This window comes from Gouania willdenowi, chromosome 5 (genome assembly GCF_900634775.1).
Source record: "Gouania willdenowi chromosome 5, fGouWil2.1, whole genome shotgun sequence".
NCBI classification, from domain to species: Eukaryota; Metazoa; Chordata; class Actinopteri; order Blenniiformes; family Gobiesocidae; genus Gouania; species Gouania willdenowi.
In genome coordinates this window covers 6,883,244-6,908,377 of record NC_041048.1, presented here as the reverse complement: position 1 = coordinate 6,908,377, position 25,134 = coordinate 6,883,244, and the positions used below count along the sequence as shown (strand labels likewise).

Here is a 25,134-nt window from a genome sequence, read left to right as displayed (position 1 = left end):
ATACCATTTTGTGATTGTAAAAGTGAAATTTGTAATTATTGTTATTAGATGTATATCGTATTGTTTAGTATCGGGAAATATCGCATCGTGACATGTAAATCGTGAATCGTATCAAATCGTCAGAGTCATGACAATGAATCCATTGTGAATTTACATGTCAACTAGTGACACGTCTATATTGTACATGAAATATAGTGAGAGTCACCATGTTTTGTCTGGTGAACTAGTTGTATCTAGAAAAACAAGTTACGGTAACAAGTTAAGCAGCAGCACAGATATTTTTCTCATAAACTAAATAGTTGGAAAAACACTTTGTATCATTAGTTAAGTAATCAGGTCATACAGTTTGACAATAGGTAACATGTCACAAAATAACTACTTGAAGTCATTTAGCTCCAATAGCTCACTAGTGACTAAAATGTATAAAATCAAAGAATAATAAATAAATACTCACTCAGCGTTCCATTGATAACAGTGTTATAAACATTCAGCTGTAACAACGGTGTGGGAGCGTCTCAGGATTTTAGCTTCCAGTTCAAAGGCCCTCACCCGGGATATGAGGTTTACCTTTTTTACGCTTTGTTTTACCACTGGACATTGAGACACCCAGAGACTGGAGACGGAAGGGACGAGGCAGGACAGAGTCCGAGGAGACGGAGGAGCTCACATGAGAGCCACTGACAGACAGCTGGGATGTTGTGTTCGGGACTGAAGGAGAAGTGATGACTGCAGCAGAAAAAACACCTGAGGAAAGAAGTGACGTCAGTTTATTCAGGATTTAGGACAGGTTTGTTTAATATTTTGTATGACATCATCGTAGACACGGCATGAGGAAGTGCAAAATTAAATTAGCTTTTAATATCTGATTACAGCTGTGTTGTTTTTAATGTTTTTTATGATTTTCTCTTATTATGTCTTATATTGTGTTTCTTCTATTCATGTCTCTTATTTTATGTCTTTGATGTCTCACTTTTGTCAAGTGTCCTTGAGCACCTGTAGAAGCGCTTTCAAAATAAAATGTATTATTATTATTATTATTAAATGTTATTTGGAGAAATTAAAGCTGCTACCCCTGAGAGCCAGTCTTTCCACTGGCTCTCAGTATGATGCTATTTTTCACCCATCTCCATTTGTTCAAAGAACCCAAGCAACATAGTATTTGAGGTTTATTTTCCCAAACTCGCCTGTCGTTTTAGCCTCTGAAAAGTCACTTTCTGAGCAATTCTAAAAACTAGCTGTTTTGGGGCCTGCTTATGCATATTCATGAGTGGGCGTGTCTATAGACGCAGACTTCAAGCCTCGCTCTTGCGAGGGAGATCAGTGATCACCAAAGCGATTTTCTTTTGCCATCCACACACAGCCAAAAAACTGCACATTACAGTAAAACACATGGATATTTAAGCAGTTATTGTGATTGTGAGACCGTCTCAGCGCTTCAGGCTGTGTTTATCACAGCAGCAGCAAATTAATTTTGCTGCTTCAAACACTCACAGGAGTGTTAAGCTGCTAAGTGACTTTCTTCTCCTCCTTATCTCTATTAACTACAGGAATAGTGCATTTAAGGTGATAATCATTTGTTTTGTCCAACCGCTGCGTCGCATTGTGTCACAAATACATCAGATCAAGTCAAAGGTGATACGAGGCGATACAACGGATACAAAAAATGGAACTGATTGTAACTGCTGCTTGGGTGCTACAGCGTTGCTGCTCACTGCTCCTTAGGGAGGGGTTAAATGCAGAGAACACATTTTGTGTATGTAGCTTTATATATATAACAATAAAGTATAATGTATATTATATATTAAACTGCAGTGTTTGTTTTAACTGTGAGATAGTTTGAGAGGGAAGAGCTCACGTTCTTATATAGGGTAGGAGGAGCCTGGTATGTCAGGAGGAGGAGTTTCCGCTAGGTGAAGTCACAACGTGAGTAAAATCCAACTGGCCTGTTTGGAGCTGACTTTTTACACAATGTGGAATAACAAGGGAGGGAAGAAACACAACTTTTTCAACTTTGACCCTCTGAATGAGGTGAAAGGGATGTATATCACTGTAGCAAAACCATTAGAAAATGATGTTTTCATAATACTGCCTGTTTAAAGTTCTGCTGCTGGTGTATAAATGAGTGAATGGGTTTGGTCCAGAATACATCAGTGAGATGTTGGTCAGGTATGAACCCAGCAGGTCTCTCAGATCTATAGACACAGGTCAAATAGTGGAGCCCAGAGTTCACAGTAAACATGGTGACGCTGCGTTTAGTTGTTATGCTGCAAAGAAAGCAAGAAAAACTGCCAGCAGAGCTGAAGTCAGCATCACATGTGAACATTTTTAAATCAAAGTTAAAGGAACTTTTTTTTCTCTACTGCGTATGATTGAGAGGTAGATTTTTAATCATATTATTGTTGATTTAACGTTTTTACTGCTGATTTTAAATGTTTTTACTGCTAATTTGAATGCTCCCATTGATTTTTAAATTGTTAAATGTTTTCTGTTGCACTTTTTAATCATGTAAAGCACATTGAGTTGCCTTGTGTATGAAATGCGCTATACAAATACATTTGCCTTGCCTTTTTTTATTAGATAAAATCATAGTGTATGGCTCACAGATCAATGAATTGAACACCATTTACTCCAAAAACAAAGAAAGACAAAAAGGTCAAAATTGACACTTGAAAGTTTGTTTTCATCTGCACCGTAAACACTATTTGTTGACATCTTTGCACATTGCATTGTGGCATCCCGTAAACTGAAGTGTTTTTTTACTTTATTGTTACTCTCCACATCCCACAATGCAATGTGAGAAAATGTCCACAAATTCAGTGTTTAAAGTCGAAATAAAAACAAACTTTCAAGCAACAATTTTGACTTTTTCCAATTATTTTCTGTGTAAATGATGTCTAATTTATTGATCTATGATCCATATACTATGATGTCATCAAATGAAGTTTTCTGAGTTAAAGCTGTAATTGTTTTCTTCACCTCCTCCCAGCAGCTGACTGGTTCTCTTTGCCTTAAAGTAGCTGCTGGCAATGTTCTCACTCTCACTGCGGTCCAACATCTCTTTGTATCTGTCCTCCTCCACCTGATGAACAAAACAGTGACATATTGCATTTGTTTATTCTGGATTTTTTTGGTGTCTTTTCTGTGTGAACTGCAAGATGAAACACAGGTTTTTCTCACACCGTGCAGGACTCGACGCCTTCAGGACCAGAGCCTCTGCAGGCAGAAAGCTTTTGTCCAACGGCTACGAGAGAAATAACGTCATCACTTTGTGTTTATCATCTCATCAGCTTCATTGTGAATAAAATCTGGTTTGTTTGCTTATTTGTGTCACACCTGTGGGTAGTGTTGTTTTTTGCACCGTCACATCAGGCAGCCTCCACACAGTGTTCTCCTCGTCCCACAGAGCCTCTTTCTTAAGGCGGTCCAGGCTGCTGTAGTTACAGTCCCGGCGTACCAGCAGCACCATGCGCTCCAGCAGCCCCTGCAGCAGCTGCCCTTCTTTCTCCAACCTACGGATGGTGGCCAGGTAGTCATTTCGCTCCTCCTCAAACTCAGCCTGAAGGTCACGGATCTCCAGTTTAGCCGCTTTCAGCTGTATGAAAATTCATAGAACTAAATTGTTAAATTGTCAAGAATTTGTGATTTATTTTTCTTACTTTTAACACAACTTTTTTTTTTTTTGCAAGATTTTGCATATGGGGTGCCGAATGTAAAAACTCACTTTTTTATAGTAGACATATTTTGAACATTTGGCTAATTTTTCTTTCATTTGAGACAGAAATTCACGTAAAACATCATTGTTAAAAATGTGTAGACATGAAAAATAAATAGAATGTAAATGTTAAATATCAATGTTAAGTATGAATATACATTTTAAATGTAAATCTTAATATTAAGTATAACTCTAAATGTTAAATGTTAAATGTAACTGTTAAATGTAAATGTTAAATGTAACTGTTAAATGTAAATGTTAAATGTATATCTAAATATAAATATAAAATTGGTCAAAATGTGTAAAGCTAAATGTTTAGAAATTATGCAAAGTGGGCAGTTGTTAGATTTAAGATTTAAATTTAACATTTACATTTAGATGTATTTTTCATTAACATTGATATGATATATAACATGCACTTTTAAATTCATTTGTCTGAAATTAAATAAAAATGAGCTAAATGTGAGGAAAGTGAGCTAAATGTTCAAAATATGTCAGCTATGACAGTCACTGAGATTTTACATTTCATCAGCCCATATTTTCAAACCACAAAAAAAAGGATTAATTTATTCCTGGAAACTTTTTTCCACCACTGGAAAAAAATAAAAGTATCAGCTTTGCAAGTCATAATAAAAAATCAATCAAAATCAAAAATCATGATTATGTACAATATTGAATATTTCTTTGAAGAGTAAAAAGTTACTTCTGACATGTTGTAGAGATGTTTTCATTAATCCAGTTGTGGAAATGAACTTTTATTTTTTTAATTTTCTGTTTGTTGTAATCCCTGCATCAATGTCTGAATTGATCACATATTGATCACACCCACCTTGACCTGGACTTTGATCAGCATTTGGCTTTTGGCATGAACTTCTTCCTGAATGGAGTTATAGACATTCAACAGGACGCTCTCGCTCTCCTCTCCGTTCTCTGACAGAGCTCGTATGAGCTGAGCTTTCCTCTGGTCGGCCATGTTCTTCCTCAGCCTGTGTTTCTGCTGCAGCTCTTTGTTCCTGGACTGTTCTCCACCCACCACCTCATGTTCCAGCTGCTGAAGTCTGGACAGAGGAGGAATATTATTCACTGACTGCCTCAGATATTTCAAACACTTTGTTGATGACTGGCTTCCTGGGGGCCACATACGGCCTTTGGTTTAGTTCTGTTTGGCCCCCAAAGCAAATACACAAAACTAACTCCAAAAACAAACAAAAAGACTGAAAAATACATCAAACAACAAAAAAAATACAAAATAGCACCATAAGCATACATGGGCCACAAAAATACATAAAATTACTGCAAAGATGATAACAAAAATATACAAAACAGCAAAAATAAATAATAAAAATACACAAGACAACAATAAATATAAACAAAATCATTTAAAAAAACACACAAAACAACAAGAAAAGTAAAAAAAGTGACTCCAAAAACACACAAAATGACAATAAAATACACATAACGGCCACAAAAGTAGACAAAACCCCCTTTATTATTGTCGGATTATTGCTCAGATTGGTCATTATAATAAATATTGACATAATGAATGTTGATAATGTGGCCCTCTCGGGTCAGACAATCACATTTTTGTGGCCCCACTGCGATAAAGTTGCTCATCTCTGATTTAGACGTTTACATAGTATCTTTTTATGTAAATCACAGTAAATGACAGAGTGAGAAAGTAGCCTGCATTAAATAACCATATAAGTGAAATAGTTATTTGTCTGAAGCTTCCAAACCTTTCAAGGACATGTCTCTTGTCCATCTGTCCTCCTCCTCCTCCTGCTGCTGTGTCATCATTCGTCTCTTTGAGCTCGTCTTCATCTTCACCTTGTTGGAGGCCGACTGCCGCCTGTTTTACAAGCAGGAGAGAATGACGTCATCATCTTATCCATCATAGGACAACGTTAGAAAAAAATTGATGATAATGTGAGGTCAATACTTTCTCGATAGCAGAGGATTCTGCTGTGGGGTTGATTCCATCCACCATCCCCTGCTCTTCTTCCACAACGTCCTGGGTCATGATGCTGGGATTTACTGGTTCACACACAAAGAGGGGGAGCACCATTAGGCACACTTTGGGTCAGACAATTGGTAAGTGGCGCCCCAGGGAAGGGCCAAATGCAGCCCTTGGCTCCTTTTGTGCAGCCCTCAAAGTAAATGCACAACATGAATCTATAATTACACAAAATAACAGACAAATGCACGAGGACAACAAAAACACACAAAAATGACCAGAAAACCTAAATTCACAACAAAAAATGCACAAAATGACTCCAAATATTAACATAATGAATTCTTAATTACACAAAATAACGGAAAAATGCACAAGAGGACGACAGAAATAAACAAAGATAAGAAAAATCTAAAACAACTACAAAATAACTCTAAATATAATCAAAATACCTGAAAAATACACAAAAAGACGAAAGCAACCTAAATGATAACAAAAAAATTCTCCAAAATAACTCCCAAAACTACTAAAATGAAAACACAAATGCACAAAATAAGAGAATATATACAAATAACAACAAAAATATACAAAAAAACACACCAAAAACAGACAAACCCTTTGTAGTTTCCTGTTTTTAATGCTCAGATTGGTCATTACTCTAAATGCTGACATGAATAATGATAATGTGGCCCATCAGATCACATTGTTGTGGCCCCCGCTGTGATAAAAGTTTAATAGTAGGAAAGTAAACATGAGCTGGTATGTTTGCTGAATTCACCACTATATCAAGTGCTTGTGTAGTGTTGTTTATATAAAAATAAACCCAAAAACAACTGAACGCAGTCATTTTTTCCTGATTAAAGCACATTCTACCTTTTTTAGGACTAGAGCCCCCCCTGCTGGCCTGGGACTGCTCCAAATACAACAGCTTGGACTCAAAGGATGATTGTAGAGCACTCATGTCCTGCAGCAGTTTGGCCTTAGATTCCTGCTCTGCGTCGTATTCAGCTTGTAACTTGGAAAGCCTCTCTTCATATTCCTGTTGATGGAGTGCAGAAACAACAGGATTATCAAGTTCTACTTATTGTTACTCATGAATAAAAATCCGCTCACTATTTGATATCACATGTATATAATCTATGTATAAAACCTATTGCTGTGGCTAATCACTGTGTATTGATGCAGTAACAGAATGCATGCCTCTTTAATCTTCTCCTTATGTATTTCTAAGGAGGTGAATTGTTCCCTCGGAGGAGCGTCAGGTGGCGCCTTGGACAACTGGTCAGCTGGAAGAGATGGAAAATCAAACCAAAAGAAGAGTGAGTTTATCAGATAAAATGTTTTATAGAACAAAGCATTCAGTTTTCTTTCCATATATGTTTCAAAATTAAACAGAAATACTGGAAATAGCCAAAATAAACCACGACCGTACCACGGCCGATGATATTTAGGTGCTCTCGACTAAAAAAAGGTTTTCAGGCTAAAATTCGAGCCCAAACTTACAGCAGAGCTCATCAGTTCCACGCTGACCTGAGATCTGTGCTCGCAGCCTCTTGATCTCCTCCTGGTACTCCCTCAGCAGAGCATCCTTTGGGTCCTCGTTGATGCGGGGCCTGTTCTGGATGCTCTTGGCTCTGTTTGCGTAGCGCAGCGTGCTCAGGCTTTCTTCATAGTTGTCGCCAGCAGGCGACAGACACGCGATCATCAGAGTGCGTGTGTTTCCTCCCAGAGAGTCCTGCAGCAGTCTGGTCAGCTTAGAGTCACGGTACGGGATGTATCTGGAGCGTCCGTCCACCAGAGCAGAGATGACGTTCCCCAGTGCCGAGAGGGACAGGTTGATCTTTGTGGCCTCGCGAAGTCGCTCTCCAGTCGCACCAGTTTTGGACTGACGTTCACTACCAGCTAAATCCACGAGGTTGAGTTTTCCAGCTCGTAGATGATCCTGGCCGTTAGCGTCTGAGAATCAGGGACGACAGGGAAAAAAAAATCAGACAAATATTTGGATGACTTAGTTTGACATTTTTACTATTTTCATGTAAAATACAAAACAAAATAAGTGACGTTACTAGTAGTGCTAGTGACTAGTAAAAGTAAGCAATTATTTTATGGCAAGCCATTTGAGCATACATTTGATATAAGCGATATCAACCATTATTAAGATCTAAATGTACTCAATTATAGTTTACTAGTGTGCAAGTAGACTTTATAAGTGAATTAAGAAGTGTCACTATTACTACTAGTGAAGCAAAACCTGTCACTAAGCATTATATACTAATAATGGGGCAAGGAAAGCAAATCCAGACTTGCCATTGGCTTTAAAAAGTATCCCAACCAATCAGGGAGCTGGATTTGCATTAGGTCTACTACTACTACCACTAGTGAATCTTTTGGCTTTCTAGTACTACTAATAAACTAAAAACCTTCTACTTGTACTACTATTATACTGTTTTATTGTGTCCCTCTGTCTCTTTGGACTTCGAGTCTGTAATAAAGTTGAATTGAATTGAATACAAGTGAAATATTTTGAGTTTACTAGAAGAGAAAATTTTGCGTTTTTTGGAGCAATAGTGCGTGAGTAGACCTTTACTAGTAAAGCAAAATAAAATACTCGTGGACAATTTTTTTTACTAGTAGTACGAGTAAACATAAAACACACTACTAGTGAAAAAAACAAAGCTTTGAGTGTTCTAGAAGTAGTAGTAAACCAAACTTTTGTTCCATTGGTAAATATTTTTGCACACTAGTATTAGCATGTAAGGCTTACTTGTAATAGTAGTGACACTTTTTATACATTTCACTAATAAAGTAAAGTGTGTACTTGCACACTTTGAAAAGAAGATGGTGCATTTTTGTGTGTTTTCCACATTTGAATGAAGAATAATAAAGGGATGAGGATCCATACTAAATGCCCACCTGTGCTGAAGATCTCCAGGTGAATGGTGAAGATGGAGTGTGAGCGTGAGGAGTCTTTGTTCATCAGTGTGTATCCCACTGCACGGTTCTTCCAGCCCTGCTCTATGATCCGCTCACATTCCCTCACACTGTGCACCGTGTGCATAGACAGGTCACGCACATACACACCACGCTCAGGGTGCTCTTTCAGCTGATCGCACACGCGCACACGCACGCACGCACACAACAAAATATACACAGGCACAGTGAAAATCCTGTGTTATAAATGATCTCTGTTAAAGCAGGGGTGTCAAACTCATTTTAGCTCAGGGGCCAAATACAGATCAATTATGAAGATTTTAGGTGGGAAAGTGAACACTTCATGCAATAATAAATAATATGCATTATTTGCACTTCAACATATAAATGATATGTAAATTATGTACGGTAACGATACTATCCAAGCAATAAGTGACAGATATCAGCCCCTGCAGGATCTTAATTTTATTTTCTTGATTTTGTGACCGGTTTTTATTTTATTTGAGGCAATTTTGTGGAATAATTTGAGGAAAATTTCTGGATTTTGTAAGAATAGAAAGTTATTTCAACAGATTGAGATAAAAAAAAAAAATTACTGCTATCATGTGATTTAAGCCTGAGAAAACTGTGAGTATTGAGTTGAATTTGTGTTTTTGGAGAAACTGAATTAGTTTCATTTACTGTAATTAATGACAAATCTCAGCATTAATACAGGAACAAACAAAGGCTTTCGTCAGTTCTTCTTGCTGCTTTGTTTTGTGTTTTTGGAGTCATTTGGTGTCATTACATATACATAATGATTTAAATATATATATTTCACTCATACGTTTTTTATTTTGTGTGTTTTTGGAGTCATTATGTGTGTTTTTGTTCTTGTTTTGTGCGTTTTTGAGTGATTTTGTGAGTTTTTGTTCACATTTTGTGTGTTTTTGTTGTCATTTTTGCTGTTGTACATGTTTTAAAGGAGCTTGAGTTTGTCACACGTGTTCTATAGCCTCACCTCCAGCCTCTGCTTGGTGTCGCTTCCCAAAAGGTCTCTGACATCTTCATTGTAAATCTCAAGGTAAGAGGCCCTCACCAGGAATTTGGTGTTTTCTGCACACTGCCTTGCACACAGAGAGAGAAAGGAAAGGCTCACAATTATTCTCAGTGCAGTCAAAGCTTTGACAAGCCTGGACAAAAGCAGACCCGTTGGAAACGTGTTGAGCAGCAGACGTAAAGTACAACTACTCACTAAAATGCAGATGCTTGTAGTTGTGATTATACACTATAGTTTAGGTCTTTCTGTGTACCTTCCTGAAGATTTCTATGGTTGTGACACTAATGGTCTTTGTTTTTTAGCACTCAGTGATGTGTTGTACTGTTTGTCTCTTACATTTTCTCATTAATAACGCCCAAGGGTGGGGCAGAACAAGTGATAAGCTTCTTCTTAGTCTGTTTAAGAAAGCTTTCTAATGAAAAGTAAAACATCTTCAAAAGTCTACATCCAGTTGCATTTGCAAAGTGTTTAGAAGCAAAAAGGATTACATGGAACAGCAGTACCCAATCACATTCATTCGTAATTTTGGAAAGCTAGCATGATTTGAGCTACTCTAGCAAGACCTCCTCTAAGTCCCACCCCTTCCTGTCTGGGTTCTGTTCAAAGCCACGCCCCCACTAGCTATAATGCGAATTTCATATATATATTAAAAAAAAAACAATAGCTGTATTTGAAATAGCCCACGTCGTATAGACCAGTGATTCTCAACTGGTGGGTCGGGACCCAAAAGTGGGTCGCGGACCTGTACTGTGTGGGTCGCGGACAGCTGGTCAAAAATAAATAAATACTTAATGTCTCTCATGTTGTCTTTTATTTTGAAAGAAACTTTTTTTTTGACAGGCCTGTTGTGAAATGCTTGTTACACAGGCTAATATATAAATTTATGTTTAAAAAAAAAGATTATATGGAATAATAAGAATAAATTTGGTTGGTTGAATTCTTAAAAAAAAAAAAGAAAAGTAGGTCGCGATTTAATGACGGTGACAAAATTGGGTCGCAGGGTGAGAGCAGTTGAGAACCACTGGTATAGACTACAAACTCAATGAGTATATACTGTTTACTATATACTATTAGTATAGTTAGGAGGATTAGGATGATGAGCGTTCCCACTGAAGTATACTTCCAAGTTTCCCAAGATGCAGAGGCTTAATATGTTGATTTCCACTTTTGAAAGTTCTGAAAGCGTTTTAAGTGAGAAAGTGACCAAGTAGAATAGTGGTCATTTGATCCATACACACGTTTAATGCCAACATTTCAAAGATTTTCAACTTCAAAATAAGAGCCCTATTTACAAAAGCATTAAAAACTAATGGGAAACAAAAAGAGATGCTTTTATTTTGAAAAGGGGATGCTTAATTGTTAGCTTAAAGCCGGTGTCACGTTCTGAGTTTACCTCTGCACTGAGATTATAACTCTAACCCAAACCTAATCCAATAAACAAATAAAACACGTGTCCATTCACTTTGAAAACAAAAATAAACAAAAATAAATTATTATTTTTTTTAGCAAAAATATATTTTCCGGGAGTGCTCATGTGCGCGCATGCGAACTCAGTACATGACAACATTCCCAGGATGATTTTACATTCTGCTCACAATGCATCATGGGACAGTTGAGTATGAGTAGTGTGCTCACCGTGTATACTTCAAAAATGTCCTGATATAGTTTACATCTGGGTATTTCTTACGTACTCAATATTTTCATACTATCTAATGTGAACACTACATACTCATTTTGAAATCAGACTTAGTATGAGTAGTATGACATTTCCAACACAGCCAAGGGAGGGACCGAGGGGGGCGTGGGCAGGACGAGACAACAAGGCATCTGATTGGTTCTTTCAATTGAACCGAATGTCAGTGATTGGTCAGAGATTTATGAAGGATTCCAGCTTCACAGATCTGACTCTTTTAGTTCCTTTTATAACAAACACCTTAAGAATGATTGTTTTTGTGTCACATAGAAAATCTCTCCACACACACACACATACACACACACACACGCACACACACACCTGGATGCTCTCAAAGATGTGTTCAAAGGCCCGTGGGATCACTCCTCTCTGGGCTGCAGGTTCATTCACCCCCTGCATAGTGAAAGACTTCCCACTGCCGGTTTGTCCGTAGGCAAAGATTGTCCCGTTGTATCCCTCAGTGACGCCCTGGAAAAATCACACAATATGACGCTTCTTTACAACTGACTTCATATTTCACACAAGTTAGGAAACAAATGAACATATGCAAACATTTCATTTTTTCAATATACTGTCCTTTTTTCATTCGGGCTAAAACTACACTATGGACAGAATCAATTATTGGATTAGTGAAGAATTAAACGTTATCCCCACTGAAAAGTTTACCGGGTTTCTGACATTTGTAATCAAATAACAGCAGTCTGATACTTTTCTAATTAGGACACGTGTCAAACTCGAGGTCACGGGGCCAAATCCAGCACTTTAGTTCTGTATTTCTGGATCAAAGATCCAGCTCTGTTCAGCTAGAACATTTGAATCAAAATACTAATAAAAATAACTATAGAGCATAATGATGAATGGATGAGTGTTAACACACATTTTAAAGAATATAAATTTGTAAAAAAGTGGAATTAAGCAGTATTTAGTGCCTCCTGAATAGATGTATTACTACAGTTTATATAATTTCCGGTCTGTGGGAGATTACTTGTATTTTCAGTTCATGTTCATGACTTTAATCTTCAACCAAAAATACACATTTTAAAATCCCCATATTTTTCATACTTTTATTTGTACATTTTCCACTCTCTCTCATGTACCCCCTGTAGTGCCATCGCGTACCCACATTTGAGAAACACAGCTTTAGAGCATCCAATTCAGTAAAAAAAAAAAAATACAGCAAAAACATGAATCGTTGTGTAATTTATCAACTAATTTAGTTGTCGATATCTTCACCAAATACACAAAATTCAATGAAACTCCACGACATTTGTCAGGGCTCACAGTTTTGCCGTCCTTATATCACATGATCATTTTCAACTGTTGAATAAAGAAAGTCAAGGAAATGTAAAGTGCAGATCCTGCAGGGTCTAATATCTGTCACTTAATGCTTGGATACTGTCGGTGCATCACAAACTTTATATTTAATTTGTGCAAACAAGGGCACACTAATGTTGAAAGAGCTCATTTTTCCACCTAAAATCTGCAGCCCACTTGAGATCACATTGGTCTGTATTGAACTAAAAGAAGCCGTGCATTAAGGCATCGTTAATGAAATAAAAAATTAAGCTCACCTCCACTAAAGGATAAGCAATCTCATTGTACATCTGCTCTGTGGTGTGGTCGACGTAATAAGTCCCATCAAAGGTGAACTGCTTGGGGGGCTCGTCCATGGCCCCTGGCCTCACTATGAAGCACTGGCAGTGGGTCAGGTCCATGGAGACCACCATCCTGGAGCTGAGGGTCTTCTCTCTGTCGTTCAGTGGCCTGCACCGGACCACCACCCTCACCGACTCAGACCCCATGGCTCACCAACAGATTCTGTAAAGCAGAGAATTCATAGACATCAATACATCCAGGCTTTGTTCAAGCTGCCCACTTCATGTATCGTCTCTGTGCCATTGCTAGGCTACAGGTTGCCTAGCGACTGTACACAACTGTATGAGCTGAACATGGTAGGGTGACGTGATGTCAGAGGAGGGATGACCCAACCTGAAATTTTTATGTTTCTATAATGTGCAAGAAACAAACAAAAAAAACAAAATATTACCTGTTTTCAACACCTTTGAAAAGATAAACTGTTGTTTTTTTCCCAGAAATTTGTACCATTACATGAGGTAATACCAGTCACGTTGAGAAAATAGTTACATTTCTTTTCTTTTTGTAATACTTTAAGAGCATATTTTAAAATTAAATAAATTAATCAAATTTACAATTTGAAGAGTTTTACCTGCAGAGCATAATTTATATACGTAGAAATTATATATTCTAGAAAATTATAAAGCGGCTCTACAAAGTGCATTGTGTAGAACTTTAGAGCAAATGAATAAATACATAAATAAATAATAATTTTAAAAAAAAATGTATTAAGCCCTGCTAGTGCCCTTCTGTTCATTATAATGGACTTTATTAACATAATGTATAATTTTACATTTTTAGTGCTGCATACAAACTTTATATACTATATCCTGTCACACAAAAGATAAAACCTTTTCATATAGATTTATTGTCTCAGTGTCTTCTATTACTTATAAAAATATCCACAAACCCAACAACATACACAGATCTGACGTATGTCAGAGGTTTTGACTGTAACTTTAAAACAACCGTCCCTTTGTCTTTAAATGCAGTTTAAATGTTTTTTTATTTATAAATACCAAACATACTGAATAAATACTAAAAATGTTTGCCTGATCCCACACATGGATCACTCAATGACACAAAAATAGATATAAATACTGTATAATGCACTTTTCTACAAAACAACCTGTTTTTCAGTGATGGTTATGACAGCATAACAGTTAAAAACAAAAAACAAAACTAAGGTGAAAATAAATCAGACAAGATATCGAAAAGTTAACACGTTGTTTAATTTCTATGACAATTACCGGTGAAATGTCATTTTTAACCCGTTAACTTATCTCACAGGTCAAAAAACTAAAATTGACTCACGAATTGTACAAATTATAGTTACAAAATCGAAAATTGTTCATCATTAATAAAGTTAGTGAAAGTGAATAAAATCAGCCTTTATGCAGGCTTATTTGAACATAAAACAGCATGTGGTCAGTTTAAGTGCTGAGATAAAAATAAAAATATCAAACATTGCTGCAACACCATGACAGGCATGAAGATAGCAAGCTTAAAAACACAGAATACTATACATATATAAAAAATAAGCTGGTATTTTTTATCCAAAAAACATTTAAAAAAATATTAGGTGCCCTTAAAAAATTAGATACTGGTGGTCGAAGTGCTAACACTGTTTAGAAATAAAAGTCCAAACAGGAAGATAATACAAGTTATAACAGGTGATGTGGTTCCACTGCTCGATCGAACCAAGTGTCCCGTGTTTTAAAGCCGTTTGTTGCTGTGTGCGCTCTTAGTCATGACTTTTTTGGAGTTCTTGTGTGGTTTTAGTGGTGGGGGGGCTCTGCTGTGGTTTTCCTCCCACTCGTAGCAGTGGTTGACCCGAGCACAGCTCAGCGCTCCCAGCAACTCTTCCTGAGTCTCTGTGTAGTGATCGATCAGCTCAGCCACACTGTTAAACTCTGCCCTGCATTTCTATCATCCATACAAAACAAAAACAATGGTAAAAAAAACATTAGTAATAATCCTTCAACATACTGGAAAATAAGGGCTTGTAAAACTGTAAAAAGTTGACTGTGTAATCAAAAGCATGGTATAGCGCACACACAGGCACATGCGGCCTTAAGTCTAATTTCTTGTGGACCCTAAAGTAAAATGACGAAAGTGAATGCAAAAAAAAAAAATCATCGTGGTTTTCCTTGTGCAGTTTTCTAATAAAAATACACAAAAAGGACAACAAAATAACAGAAAAATACACAAAAACAACATTATTACACAAAAAACACAACAAAGTGACAGAAAATACACAAAAACACAAAAAAGGACAGAAAAATACGCAAAAACACAACACCATTACACAAAAAACACAACAAAATGACAGAAAATACACAAAAACACAACAAAAAAGATTTGAAAAAACAAACAACAAAAATTCACAAAATGACTAAATATGCACAAAAATCACAACAAAATACACAAAATTACTGAAAAAACAAAACAAAAATGCACAAGACATCAAAGATGCACAAAGAAATACATAAAAGTACCAAACAAAATACATAAAAATGACAAAAAAAAAACACACAAAATAAAAAAACATCAAAATTAAAGAAACATATATACAAAATAACTAAAATCACCACCTAAAACAACACAAAATGACTCCAAGATGTCTTTGTGTGACATCACAGGCATTAAAACTTCAGGTCGTGTTTTTTCTATTCACAACTGATTTCTAAATAGATTTTAAGTGATTTTGTGAATCTAAAAATCAGTGCACATTGACTTATTTCACCTCCAGCTGGAACCTTCCTTTCCAAGTGTTTTCAATGCGGTACGTAGTCGGGCCAGAGGAGAAATGGACGATGAGAGAACCACATTTGGGCTTTTTAGGATCCGGACACAAAAGGTAAGAACCAAGAACGTCTTCAGTGAGAAGCGAACAGCTGCTGTCACTGAAACACAAGTGAGAAACACATTATTGTGGTGTTTAACTGATGCAACATGATATATGTGCAGATGGACGTTCTACTGACATAGCGATACCAGCCCAGCACCAAACCGCCTGGGCCAGGGATTCTTCTGTTTCGGCCAAACTGGGAACACGACGTCTCCTCACCGACGTGTTGTTTTTGTCTTTTTCTGCGTACGTTATAAAGGAGGGTCATTCAATGTCATTTCTACCAATTGTTCCGTGATTATTTAATAGGCACACTGTACATTTTTAGTCTGATCAGATGAATACTTTTTGAGATATGAACAATTTAGTGAGGGGGGGGGGGGTATGTGTCGACGTTTGCTCGTCCTTATTTTTCTTCCGTTTTCTGCTTCCAATATCTAAGGAACGACATCACATAGGAAACTGGAATATGGTATCATAACACAGGTCAACCTACTCTCCCAGAATATATAAAAAAATGCTACACATCCTACATGAAAAACTAACAAACAACAAATGATTAGAAGACACAGAGCCAAGTTACAATGGCCTCAATATCGGTGAATGTGGGGAATAATCCAAAGTTGTGGTCCAAAATAAAAATAAAGAAGTTGCATGAAGAAAAACGGTTTTATATCCCAAGAAAGAGTAATCTTTATACTATAAATTAAAACAGAAATCAGATTTTTTTCTTACATTCCAGCATGTAGTTAATGACAATGAAAACAGTAAAAAAAAAAAACGTTTTTTATGAATTCCAGAGACGTTCACCCAATAACTAATGCATATATGTTACTAATCATTAGTCATGTGAACAGTCAATGTACATGGCTCAAAGCTGATAGAATTACAGGGAGCTAAGACATATGATAAGATGTTTACTGAAGGCCCAAACATGTTCAAGCTCAAAACTCTGACAAACTTTTTCCAATTTTGAGGGGCTGGTATGTCCACCAGATAGGATGTATATCAGATATTTTTATATATTCTGACAGAGTAGGTAGAGCTGTATTACAAATTTCAGTTTCCTATGTGGAGTAATTTCTGAGATATCGGAAGCTGAAAATGGAAGAAAAATGAGGTTGCACAAAAATAGACAAATTCCTCACTAAATTGGCCATATCTCAAAAAATATTCATCTGATCCAACAAAAAATGTACAGTGTGTCAATTGAAATATTGAGGAACAAAGGGTAAAAATTTCAGAATATTTTGAGGCTGAACTGTGTGGAAGGTCCTGAAAATGTGTTGAAATGACACAGGAATGTTCTATTTTACACAAAAGCATAAAGTGATATAAATTCTAATGTGTTGTTTGTATCCAGAAATAAGTCTCTTTTTTTTTACCAGTGCATCTAGGGTTATAAAACAAGTGCCCCCAGACCACAGTGAGACCAAATCTTTTCCATCACCTTAACAATAAAGTGTGACGAGAAAAACACGTGCTGACACCAGATCGTGAGTCTCCCTTTAAGGAAACAAACTGAAGAGGTTTGCGTTACCTAGTCATCTCTTTGACTCTCGACAGCGCCCTGTGAACACTCAGCCCACCTTGTGATGCGTTCAGGTGCTCCTGAAGGCTGCGCTGTCTGAGTGGTGTGAACGTGAAGGAGCGGTAAGCACCAGACTGCAGAGCTTTGGTGCGGATGGCTTTCTTGCGAACCAGGGAGGGGGAGGAAGAGGAGGGAAGGTCTTCATCATGGCTGCTAAACGCTTCGTCAAAGGACTTGAGATTTTTCTGCAGGGACGACAGAACGGCAAGAATGCAGACATGGACCCACATGTTGGAAACCAGAGTAAATTAGAGACAGTAGTGTTTGGGAGCAACTGTGTGAGTGATATAGGAGTGTTTGTAAATCAACTGAAGAAAGATTAACTCAACAATCAAAGTATAATTATTCACTAAAATTACTTATTTCAAAGCAGAGATGTCACAAGTATGGCTATTCAAAAAAGTATCAGTACTAGACCCCCAGTAACTGCTAATCTTCTTAACAAGCAGAAAAACTGTTATCAAATTTATTTCAGTGTTATCTAGAAGACTGATATTATTAAATTGGAATAAAAAAAAAAGCCCTCCAACCTATAATAATATGTTACATGATGTTATGAAGCACGTTCAATTGGAAAAATCAGGTGGATGATTTTCATTGGACATGGGATCAGTTTCTGGGGTGCTATGGAAGGTTCACGCAAGCAGACGTGTCAGTCCTAGTGGTATCCAAAATTGTAACGAGTACAGAATATCGGTATGAAATTGAAAATTTCCGTATTGTGACAACCCTATTTCCAACCGTTAGTTTCTTTCCCCAAAATATATATATACAGCTATGACCAAATTGCTGTTTTTACCACTAAAAATACAATGTTTCTCTCGATAAGTCGGTAGGAACTGCTTTAAATCGGAGAGGCAGTAAGTATCTTCACTTTAATGAATAAATGTGACATGTTTTACATAATGTAAGTGGAGCTGTTTAATCTTACCTAAAATTACAGGAACGCAAAAAATACCTGAAACATCAAAAAAAACTTTCAAAAAGCATCAGAAAACACAAACTCTGTGTCTTTGTTACCTTTGGTCTACCAGGACAACGACCCAAATACCATAAACAACAAAGTGTTCTATCGAGTTCAGCAATGTTAATGGAGTTAAAAATTAACCTTTACAACATATCTGTTACCACAGGAACGACTTCCCCACAGGGACTAAAATACATTACAGTAAAATAACATCAGAAGTAAACAGCAGGAGGGGGAGTTAAAATTCATGCATTTACACATTCTGACATAATTATCTGATTAAAAAAAAAAAAAAACCTTTATTTGTGCAAATTTCAGTTATTATGAAAATATTTTAAGGGCATTTATTGTACCATTTATTTCTCATGAGTCGTAACAGTATGAACTTTATGTGGTCATTAATTTTAAACTAGTGTTTATTTTCCTTTTTAATCTCTGTAAAATTAAAGGCAGGGTAGGAAATTTTCAAAAACTAGCATGATTTTGAAAGTAGCATCCTCCGGGTGCTCCGCTTTTACCCGCCACCTCCCCTCTGTGCTCCCTCTAAAGCCACGCCCCTCACTCACATGCACGAGCACGAACCTAAGCTCATCGCTTGTATTGTGTAGAAAGTACGTTGTCTCATGTCTCATTCAGCAATAAGTAAAACTAAACTTTATCATTATATATGTTAAAAAACGTGACTGAAAACTCAGTTTTAACTCGAGAACGAGCAGGGAGACGTGATTGGTTAATAAAAAACAAGCCGTCATTTTTCATTAGTCGAAGTTTTTACAGGTTTACAGCTTCTACAGATACAGATGATTTCTTTCTTTGTTCCTTTTTCAGAGCACATCAGATCTTAATTTCTGTCAGGATATAAAGACAATTTCAACCAAAAACTTGAAAAGTGTATCTGCAAGAAATTACCTAATAATTGTTTTTTTTTTTTAAATTAAATTTAAGTAAAGAAGGGCCAAACTCTAACCTTGCCTGCAAGATGGATTCTCCTGGTGTTCACAAACACTAGAATGCATCTTGTGCTGTTCCCGCCTTTACCTTCCGTCAACGAACCGAACCGATTCGAACCAATCATGATGCAGTGTTGTGGTTTAGGGCGGGATATCCGGGTGCGACGAAGGCAGAAGCGCCAAAGCAAAACTGGCGCATGTGCAGTTGCGGGGAGAGGAACAAGCTAGGCTACCGCTATTAGCATAGCTCCAAATAAAAATAGAGAAGACGTCGATGCAGGAGGATGGTTAAAGTGCTCTAAACTCGCATACTCCTGTTGCAAAAAAATGGCAAAAGTCAGTCAACGACACAATGACCGCAGCATTACTATCCCAAAAAAAATGTCTTCACCAGCGGAGCCTTGTTGTTGTTGTAGCAGCGTCTCTGCGGCGTATGCCGATGACGACATCGTCATTTGTTACTGTGTGGTTGGCTAAAACAAATCATAGTGGACAGGCGGTTACCCCAATCAGCTTCAAGCATTCTGCTCATGTCCTTCCCTGGTTCCGAAATGATTCACCAGACACAGACCCAGATTGATGTGGACAACTCGAGTTGGAGGGAGGGGCTACACATCAATCTGGCACTGGCCAGGTTAGCCAAAGTCACCACAACTGACCAAAATAGCAATTTTTTTTTCTTCCGGTTAAACTTTTCTTTAAGTTAATGAATTAATTTGGAGAAATAGGAAATTAAACCTTTGTTCCAGACAGCAGCCCTCGAAATGGAGCTCTTCTGAAGGACACCAACGCACTGACGCTCAGTGGGAAGCCGTGGTTAAGAATTGAAGGGTTGCGACGAGGCAACGCTCCCATTGGTTCTTCCTGGGCCTCCTCTGGGTGCTTCTCCAAGTAGAACAACTGGAAACAGCGGCACAGCAGGAGGTTCAGGAACTGGGCCTGATGGGAGAGGATCAGCAGAGGTACAGATAGCATTGATAAGTGCACGACAACTCAACATGTGGAAGTTTAAAGCTGCTGGAAACAATCATTTTTATCAGATAAAGATTAAGTGTGGACCTCAGAACAACAGATGTAAGAGGTTGAAATTATTTTGATCTCCACTGTAAACACTCAGAAAGGTTTTCACGCATTGCATTGTGGGATGTTCACTCCTGTAGACAGATGTATAGAAGTGTTTTTAATTCATTCTTTCTGTGATTCTTTTTCTGTTTTTTGGCACAATTTTCAGTGAAAACACCAGAAATGTGTTGGGAAGTCACTTTGGCAACGTTTTTGGGGCAAAAACAAGAAATCACAGTAATAATGAAATAAAAACACTTCAATACATCCGTCCAGGGCAGTGGTTCTCATCCTTTTCAGCCCGCAACCCCCAAAATAAAGGGTCCAGAGACCCCACTGTATCTATTGTTTTAATCAGAAATAAAATGGGTTAAAAGTGACCAAAAATGGTGGAAAATTGGTGAATTGATATTGGTGAAAGTTGCAGAGTGGCCAAAAACTGACAGAAAACGTGGTTAAAAAGGGTAAATATTGGAACAATTAGGGAACAAATAGTTTAAACTGGCAAATAATGGGTATGACAACTCATGAATGTGGTTAATTTGGCAAAAATAAGCCTGAAATATGGTGAAAAGAGGTTAAAATGACAATAATAGGTCAACATATACGACATTAAATGGAAAAAGTGGTAGAAAGCGTTTATAAGTACCGAAAATGTCTTGAGAAGAGAAGTGGCAGAAATGTGAGCGATGTAGAAAAATGCATTAAAAGGAGCAAGAAAAAGTGATGAAAATAAGATAAAATCTGGCAAGTTTGGTGTAGTTGCAAAAATGTTTTAAAAATGGGCACAAATTGTTATTCTTAGTTTCTTGAAGGCTTTTGGCGACCCCCTCCCAGTGCCTCGAGACCCCAAATGGGGTGCTGACCAAAGGTTGAGAACCACTGGTTTACAGGACTCCACATCCCACAATGCAATCCATTGCAAACCTTTCCGACAAAGTCAATAAGAGAGTTTACAGTGGAGATCAAATCATCTTGTTTTATTGATCAATGAGGCCGACACTGTCTTTATCTGATAAAAAACATATATTGTTTAGGAAATACTGTCAAACTATAACTTTTACTTACATCAGTTTTAAACTGGAGTTTTCTATGATGGGAGAGAAACTATAGCCACGATAAGTGTCCTGGTATCAACCTCTGAAGGCTGCAATAACAGTGCAGGAAGGTATCGTACTTACAGCTCTGGCGTGCCTTGCTTTAAAGACGTGGCAGTAGAGCTGGGCATCCACACTGCCTGGGTTGTGGGAGACGAAGGCAAACTGGGCATCAGCGGGACATGCGGTGGACAAGGAGACCCTGTGCAGGGCGTGGGCCATGAGGAGAGTCTGTAGGTGGAGAGGAAATCAACAAGCCTCATCAGACTGTCATCTGAAGAATTACAATAAACGTCAGGCAGGTTATAAACGCTGAAAAAGAGAAAAGATGATCCAAGCTCACCGTTTCATCTTCATTGTACATTTTCACACCTTTAATGGAGAATTTAAGGGACACAGACCGCCTTCTCCTGCATGTCTGATTGAGAAGCAACACAGGGTTAGTCATTGTTTTCATCATCACACGTGAAAGGAATCTTTAAAAAAAAAAAAACTCACTCACTTTAAGGGACTTCAGCTCGTTGTGCAATTGCTTCATTTGTTCTTCCAGACAGCAGTCATCCACAGGAAATGAGCCTACGTACTGAAGCAGTGGTGACACACGTTTACACACACACACATACACATAGAGAAAAAACAATAAAGGGAAGTAAAGAGGATTTACCTCTGCCGTACGAGTCACCTTACTATCTTCTGTTCCTGTTGCATCCCACAGACTGTCCATGGTGGCCCCTAGGGAATAAAAGAAGTGGAAAAATGATGTTATATTATAAAAACATAATGCCATAACTAGTTATTTATAATATTCAAAACAATCATGTTAGAGACATATATGTTCATTTTAAATAGGGGGCAGGAATTAAATAAGTGTAAACTTCATCCGTCTCCTTTCTCAGGCACAGTTACAGACAGAAGAATGATTTGTTGTTGATGCTTCCTTAACTGTTTCATTTTTTGTTTATTTTATTTTCCCTTTTGGGATTAAAAATGTTCACGTCTGAAATTAACATTACATAATTTTTTTTAGAATTAAAATATGATGTATTGATGGTAAAGACTCACTGGACTTGGAATCATTAGCTCATAACTACAGCCTGTACCACAAATGTCACTATATTTATGTTAACCAGTGTATGTGAGTGCTTGTGGTTTTATAACTATGTAAAACATTTTCACTTACACTCAAATTAAACTCGGATTTGATTTGTTTTTACGCAACTGTGCGTCAAAAGTGCAGGAAAACACCTGGAATTTTAACCGAAAATGCTACAAACAAGAAATGTTTAGGGTTAATGATGACACACACACACACAAATAGTACACGCGCACACACAAACAGTACACGCGCACACACACACACACACACACAACTCGGAGCTGAAGCGCGCACGCTCGCCGCTTTGCGAACGGACACGTGCACGTTTCGACTCAAAAAGACAAAACTTAGTGAAGGAAAAAAGCACAAATCAGTAAAACTCACTCGTTTCGAGTCCGACGTAGACGATCCACCTCCTCCTCCTCCCTGTGTGTGCGTTCTGCACTGGACACACAGCTGTGACCACGCCCCCAACCCCCACCTTTACCTGTGCGTCGGTGCGTAACTGAAAGGGGCGGAGCCTCCGAGTCATCTCCTGTTGCTGTGAATTCAGCCACAAATATTTTACTGTTTTTAAATGTTGCAATCTGTCCTTAGAGTCAAATTTATTTGATATTGAAACACACATTAGGCTAAATTAAAGAATAAAAGCCAAAATTGAAGCGGTAATACTTTGGTTATTTTTGGTCTTTTAGGGCTTGTACTATGAAGCTAGATAAATAAATCCTGGATGTATTTCCGTTAGCAGGCTCCACCTAACCACACAGAACCACTATTTAATGAATCACAATGACAGAAAGTGTAGCTTTTCAAATAAGGCAAATATCATTTAAAGCACAAAAACTTCACCCCAAAAAAATATTCAGTAACTATTTATTTAAAAGGCTGAGACTTGAATACATATCTTGTTAAAAGTTAACTCGCGTACAGGGTAAACAGCTTTTCTGACCTTTTAACCCGTTCTTGTTTAAATAATATAACAATATCAGCAACTAACAATCAGTCAATCCCATACAGAAGAGAAATATATGTCCAAAATATATATTTGTAGATCTTTTAGATACATTTTATTTATTTATTTATTTTTCTTTCTCTCATAAAAATAAAAATACAGCCACAATCAGCCCAGGGTTTATCAAAACTACACGAATGTTGCATAAAAAATAATGTCCTAATTTAAAATAGCTTTAAAAACTGTTAACATGTGTCCCCACACAGTTACACAAAAGACCGGTAAAAACAAATAGCAGCCCTTAAAGTTAAGTGAGTTGATTTCAGCCTGGTTATGTGCGCGCTCTTGTGACGGAGGAGGAGATTACAGCGTCAGACCAATCACAATCACGGATTAACTCTGGAGAGCAATTTACGTCACAATTCTTTAAAAATATGAATTAAAATCATATGATTTAGACCAAAGGCAACACTGTTGCTGCTGTAAAAGCAGCATGGAATGAAAACAGGAATCTACGAGTGTTAATGCTTAAATTAGTGAGATTATAAAAGGTGAATAAGGGTGTAGAAGCTTATACCAGGTTACCATGGTGATTTAGTTCCATAACACTTTAGCCACCTTTGTAGGCCAACTGATTAAATCCTGGAAGTTAGCATGATAAGAGGATATCCAGCTTTGTAGTATAGGCCCCCAATGCTACATAAACTACGTTGTAAATTATGTGTTGACGAAATCTGTAAAGTATTTCATCTAATAGTTCCACCTTTTAGTGTTTATTAATATAGCCAGCTGATGGCCCATGAGTCAAATGCGGCTCTCGGACTAATGTTGTGCAGCCCCCAAAGTAGACGCACAAAATGACTCCAAAAATAAATAAAATGACAGAAAATAACCATAAAAACATACAAGACAACAAAACATTTTTTAAAAAAAGACTCAATAAAAGCATACAAAATTAAAAAAAAAAAAAAAATAATACACAAAAAATGACAAAAATATACAAGACAACTAAAAATAAACAAATTAACTACATGAAATTAACAGAAAAACCTCAAAAACACAAAATGAGAACTGAAATACACAAAACTCACACCAAACAGTAAAAAAATTTACGCAGAATATGACAAAATGTTCTTTCCCATTTTAATGCCAAGATTGGTAATTATTTTAACAGCTGTAAATACAGTTAGGGTTGTCCCAAAAATTATTTTGATTAGAATTTCTTTTTCTTTAATATTTGGTCCTAATAATTTGTCTTAGTTGTTTCCACCTTCAAACTAAAGAAATCACACGTGAATTTTACAAATATAGCCATTTTATTAATGACTTGGAAAAAAAGGCTTAACAACACAAGGAATACAAGCATGCAGGGTAGGTATCAGCTATTCTCCCATTTCTTATTCACAACACACATGGCTTTGAGCTTAGTATTAAGTTACAGTTGTGCAGTAATTCAAATCATTAAAATGTATAATTGTTCGCGTACAAAGCAGGAAGTGTTCTTTTTTTCTTAAACTGTCAGAGTGACTGCGATACTAACAAAGAAATTAATTTCACCCAACAAAATAGTCCAAAAAGCTTCAGCTACAGGACGATGATTCCATGGT

The 25,134-nt window shown here is 37.1% G+C and overlaps 2 protein-coding genes across 4 annotated transcripts; both read right to left on the bottom strand.

The window, feature by feature from the left end:
• Positions 1-13,373, bottom strand: kif17 (kinesin family member 17). 2 transcript variants are annotated; one of them, XM_028446951.1, is made up of 14 exons: positions 12,898-13,373; positions 11,648-11,794; positions 9,595-9,696; positions 8,577-8,766; positions 7,194-7,619; positions 6,864-6,949; positions 6,537-6,702; positions 5,652-5,746; positions 5,449-5,561; positions 4,542-4,770; positions 3,334-3,592; positions 3,180-3,241; positions 2,977-3,079; positions 1-744 (listed from the first exon to the last, which is right to left on the bottom strand). In XM_028446951.1, the coding sequence occupies exons 1-14, from the start codon at positions 13,126-13,128 to the stop codon at positions 536-538; spliced, it is 2,418 nt and encodes an 805-aa protein (XP_028302752.1). In that variant the 5' UTR covers positions 13,129-13,373; the 3' UTR covers positions 1-535. The 2 variants fall into 2 exon arrangements, with proteins under 2 accessions (XP_028302752.1, XP_028302751.1); XM_028446950.1 differs by having other exon boundaries at positions 7,167-7,619; positions 12,898-13,372.
• Positions 13,374-14,174: 801 nt separating this feature from the next.
• sh2d5 (SH2 domain containing 5) lies at positions 14,175-23,038 on the bottom strand. 2 transcript variants are annotated; one of them, XM_028448196.1, is made up of 10 exons: positions 22,960-23,038; positions 22,144-22,211; positions 21,982-22,062; positions 21,823-21,897; positions 21,564-21,710; positions 20,059-20,259; positions 17,402-17,588; positions 15,949-16,054; positions 15,708-15,867; positions 14,175-14,887 (listed from the first exon to the last, which is right to left on the bottom strand). In XM_028448196.1, exons 2-10 carry the CDS (start codon positions 22,201-22,203, stop codon positions 14,678-14,680), a joined length of 1,227 nt encoding a protein of 408 aa, XP_028303997.1. In that variant the 5' UTR covers positions 22,204-22,211; positions 22,960-23,038; the 3' UTR covers positions 14,175-14,677. The 2 variants fall into 2 exon arrangements, with proteins under 2 accessions (XP_028303997.1, XP_028303998.1); XM_028448197.1 differs by lacking the exon at positions 14,175-14,887 and having other exon boundaries at positions 15,725-16,054; positions 17,353-17,588.
• Between the last annotated feature and the right edge of the window lie 2,096 nt (positions 23,039-25,134).

Excerpts from the sequence above, each read along its gene's own strand:
- sh2d5 (XM_028448196.1), bottom strand. The coding sequence starts at position 22,203 with ATGGACAGTCTGTGGGATGCAACAGGAACAGAAGATAGTAAGGTGACT. Across the intron at positions 20,260-21,563 it reads AAGCAAGGCACGCCAGAGCT|GCCCAGTTCCTGAACCTCCT; the intron begins GTAAGTACGATA and ends CTCTCCCATCAG. Across the intron at positions 16,055-17,401 it reads GCACCTGAACGCATCACAAG|AAAAAGACAAAAACAACACG; the intron begins GTGGGCTGAGTG and ends TAACGTACGCAG.
- kif17 (XM_028446950.1), bottom strand. The coding sequence starts at position 13,128 with ATGGGGTCTGAGTCGGTGAGGGTGGTGGTCCGGTGCAGGCCACTGAAC. Across the intron at positions 6,703-6,863 it reads ATAAGGAGAAGATTAAAGAG|GAATATGAAGAGAGGCTTTC; the intron begins GCATGCATTCTG and ends CTCCATCAACAG. Across the intron at positions 745-2,976 it reads CAGTCAGCTGCTGGGAGGAG|GTGTTTTTTCTGCTGCAGTC; the intron begins GTGAAGAAAACA and ends TTCTTTCCTCAG.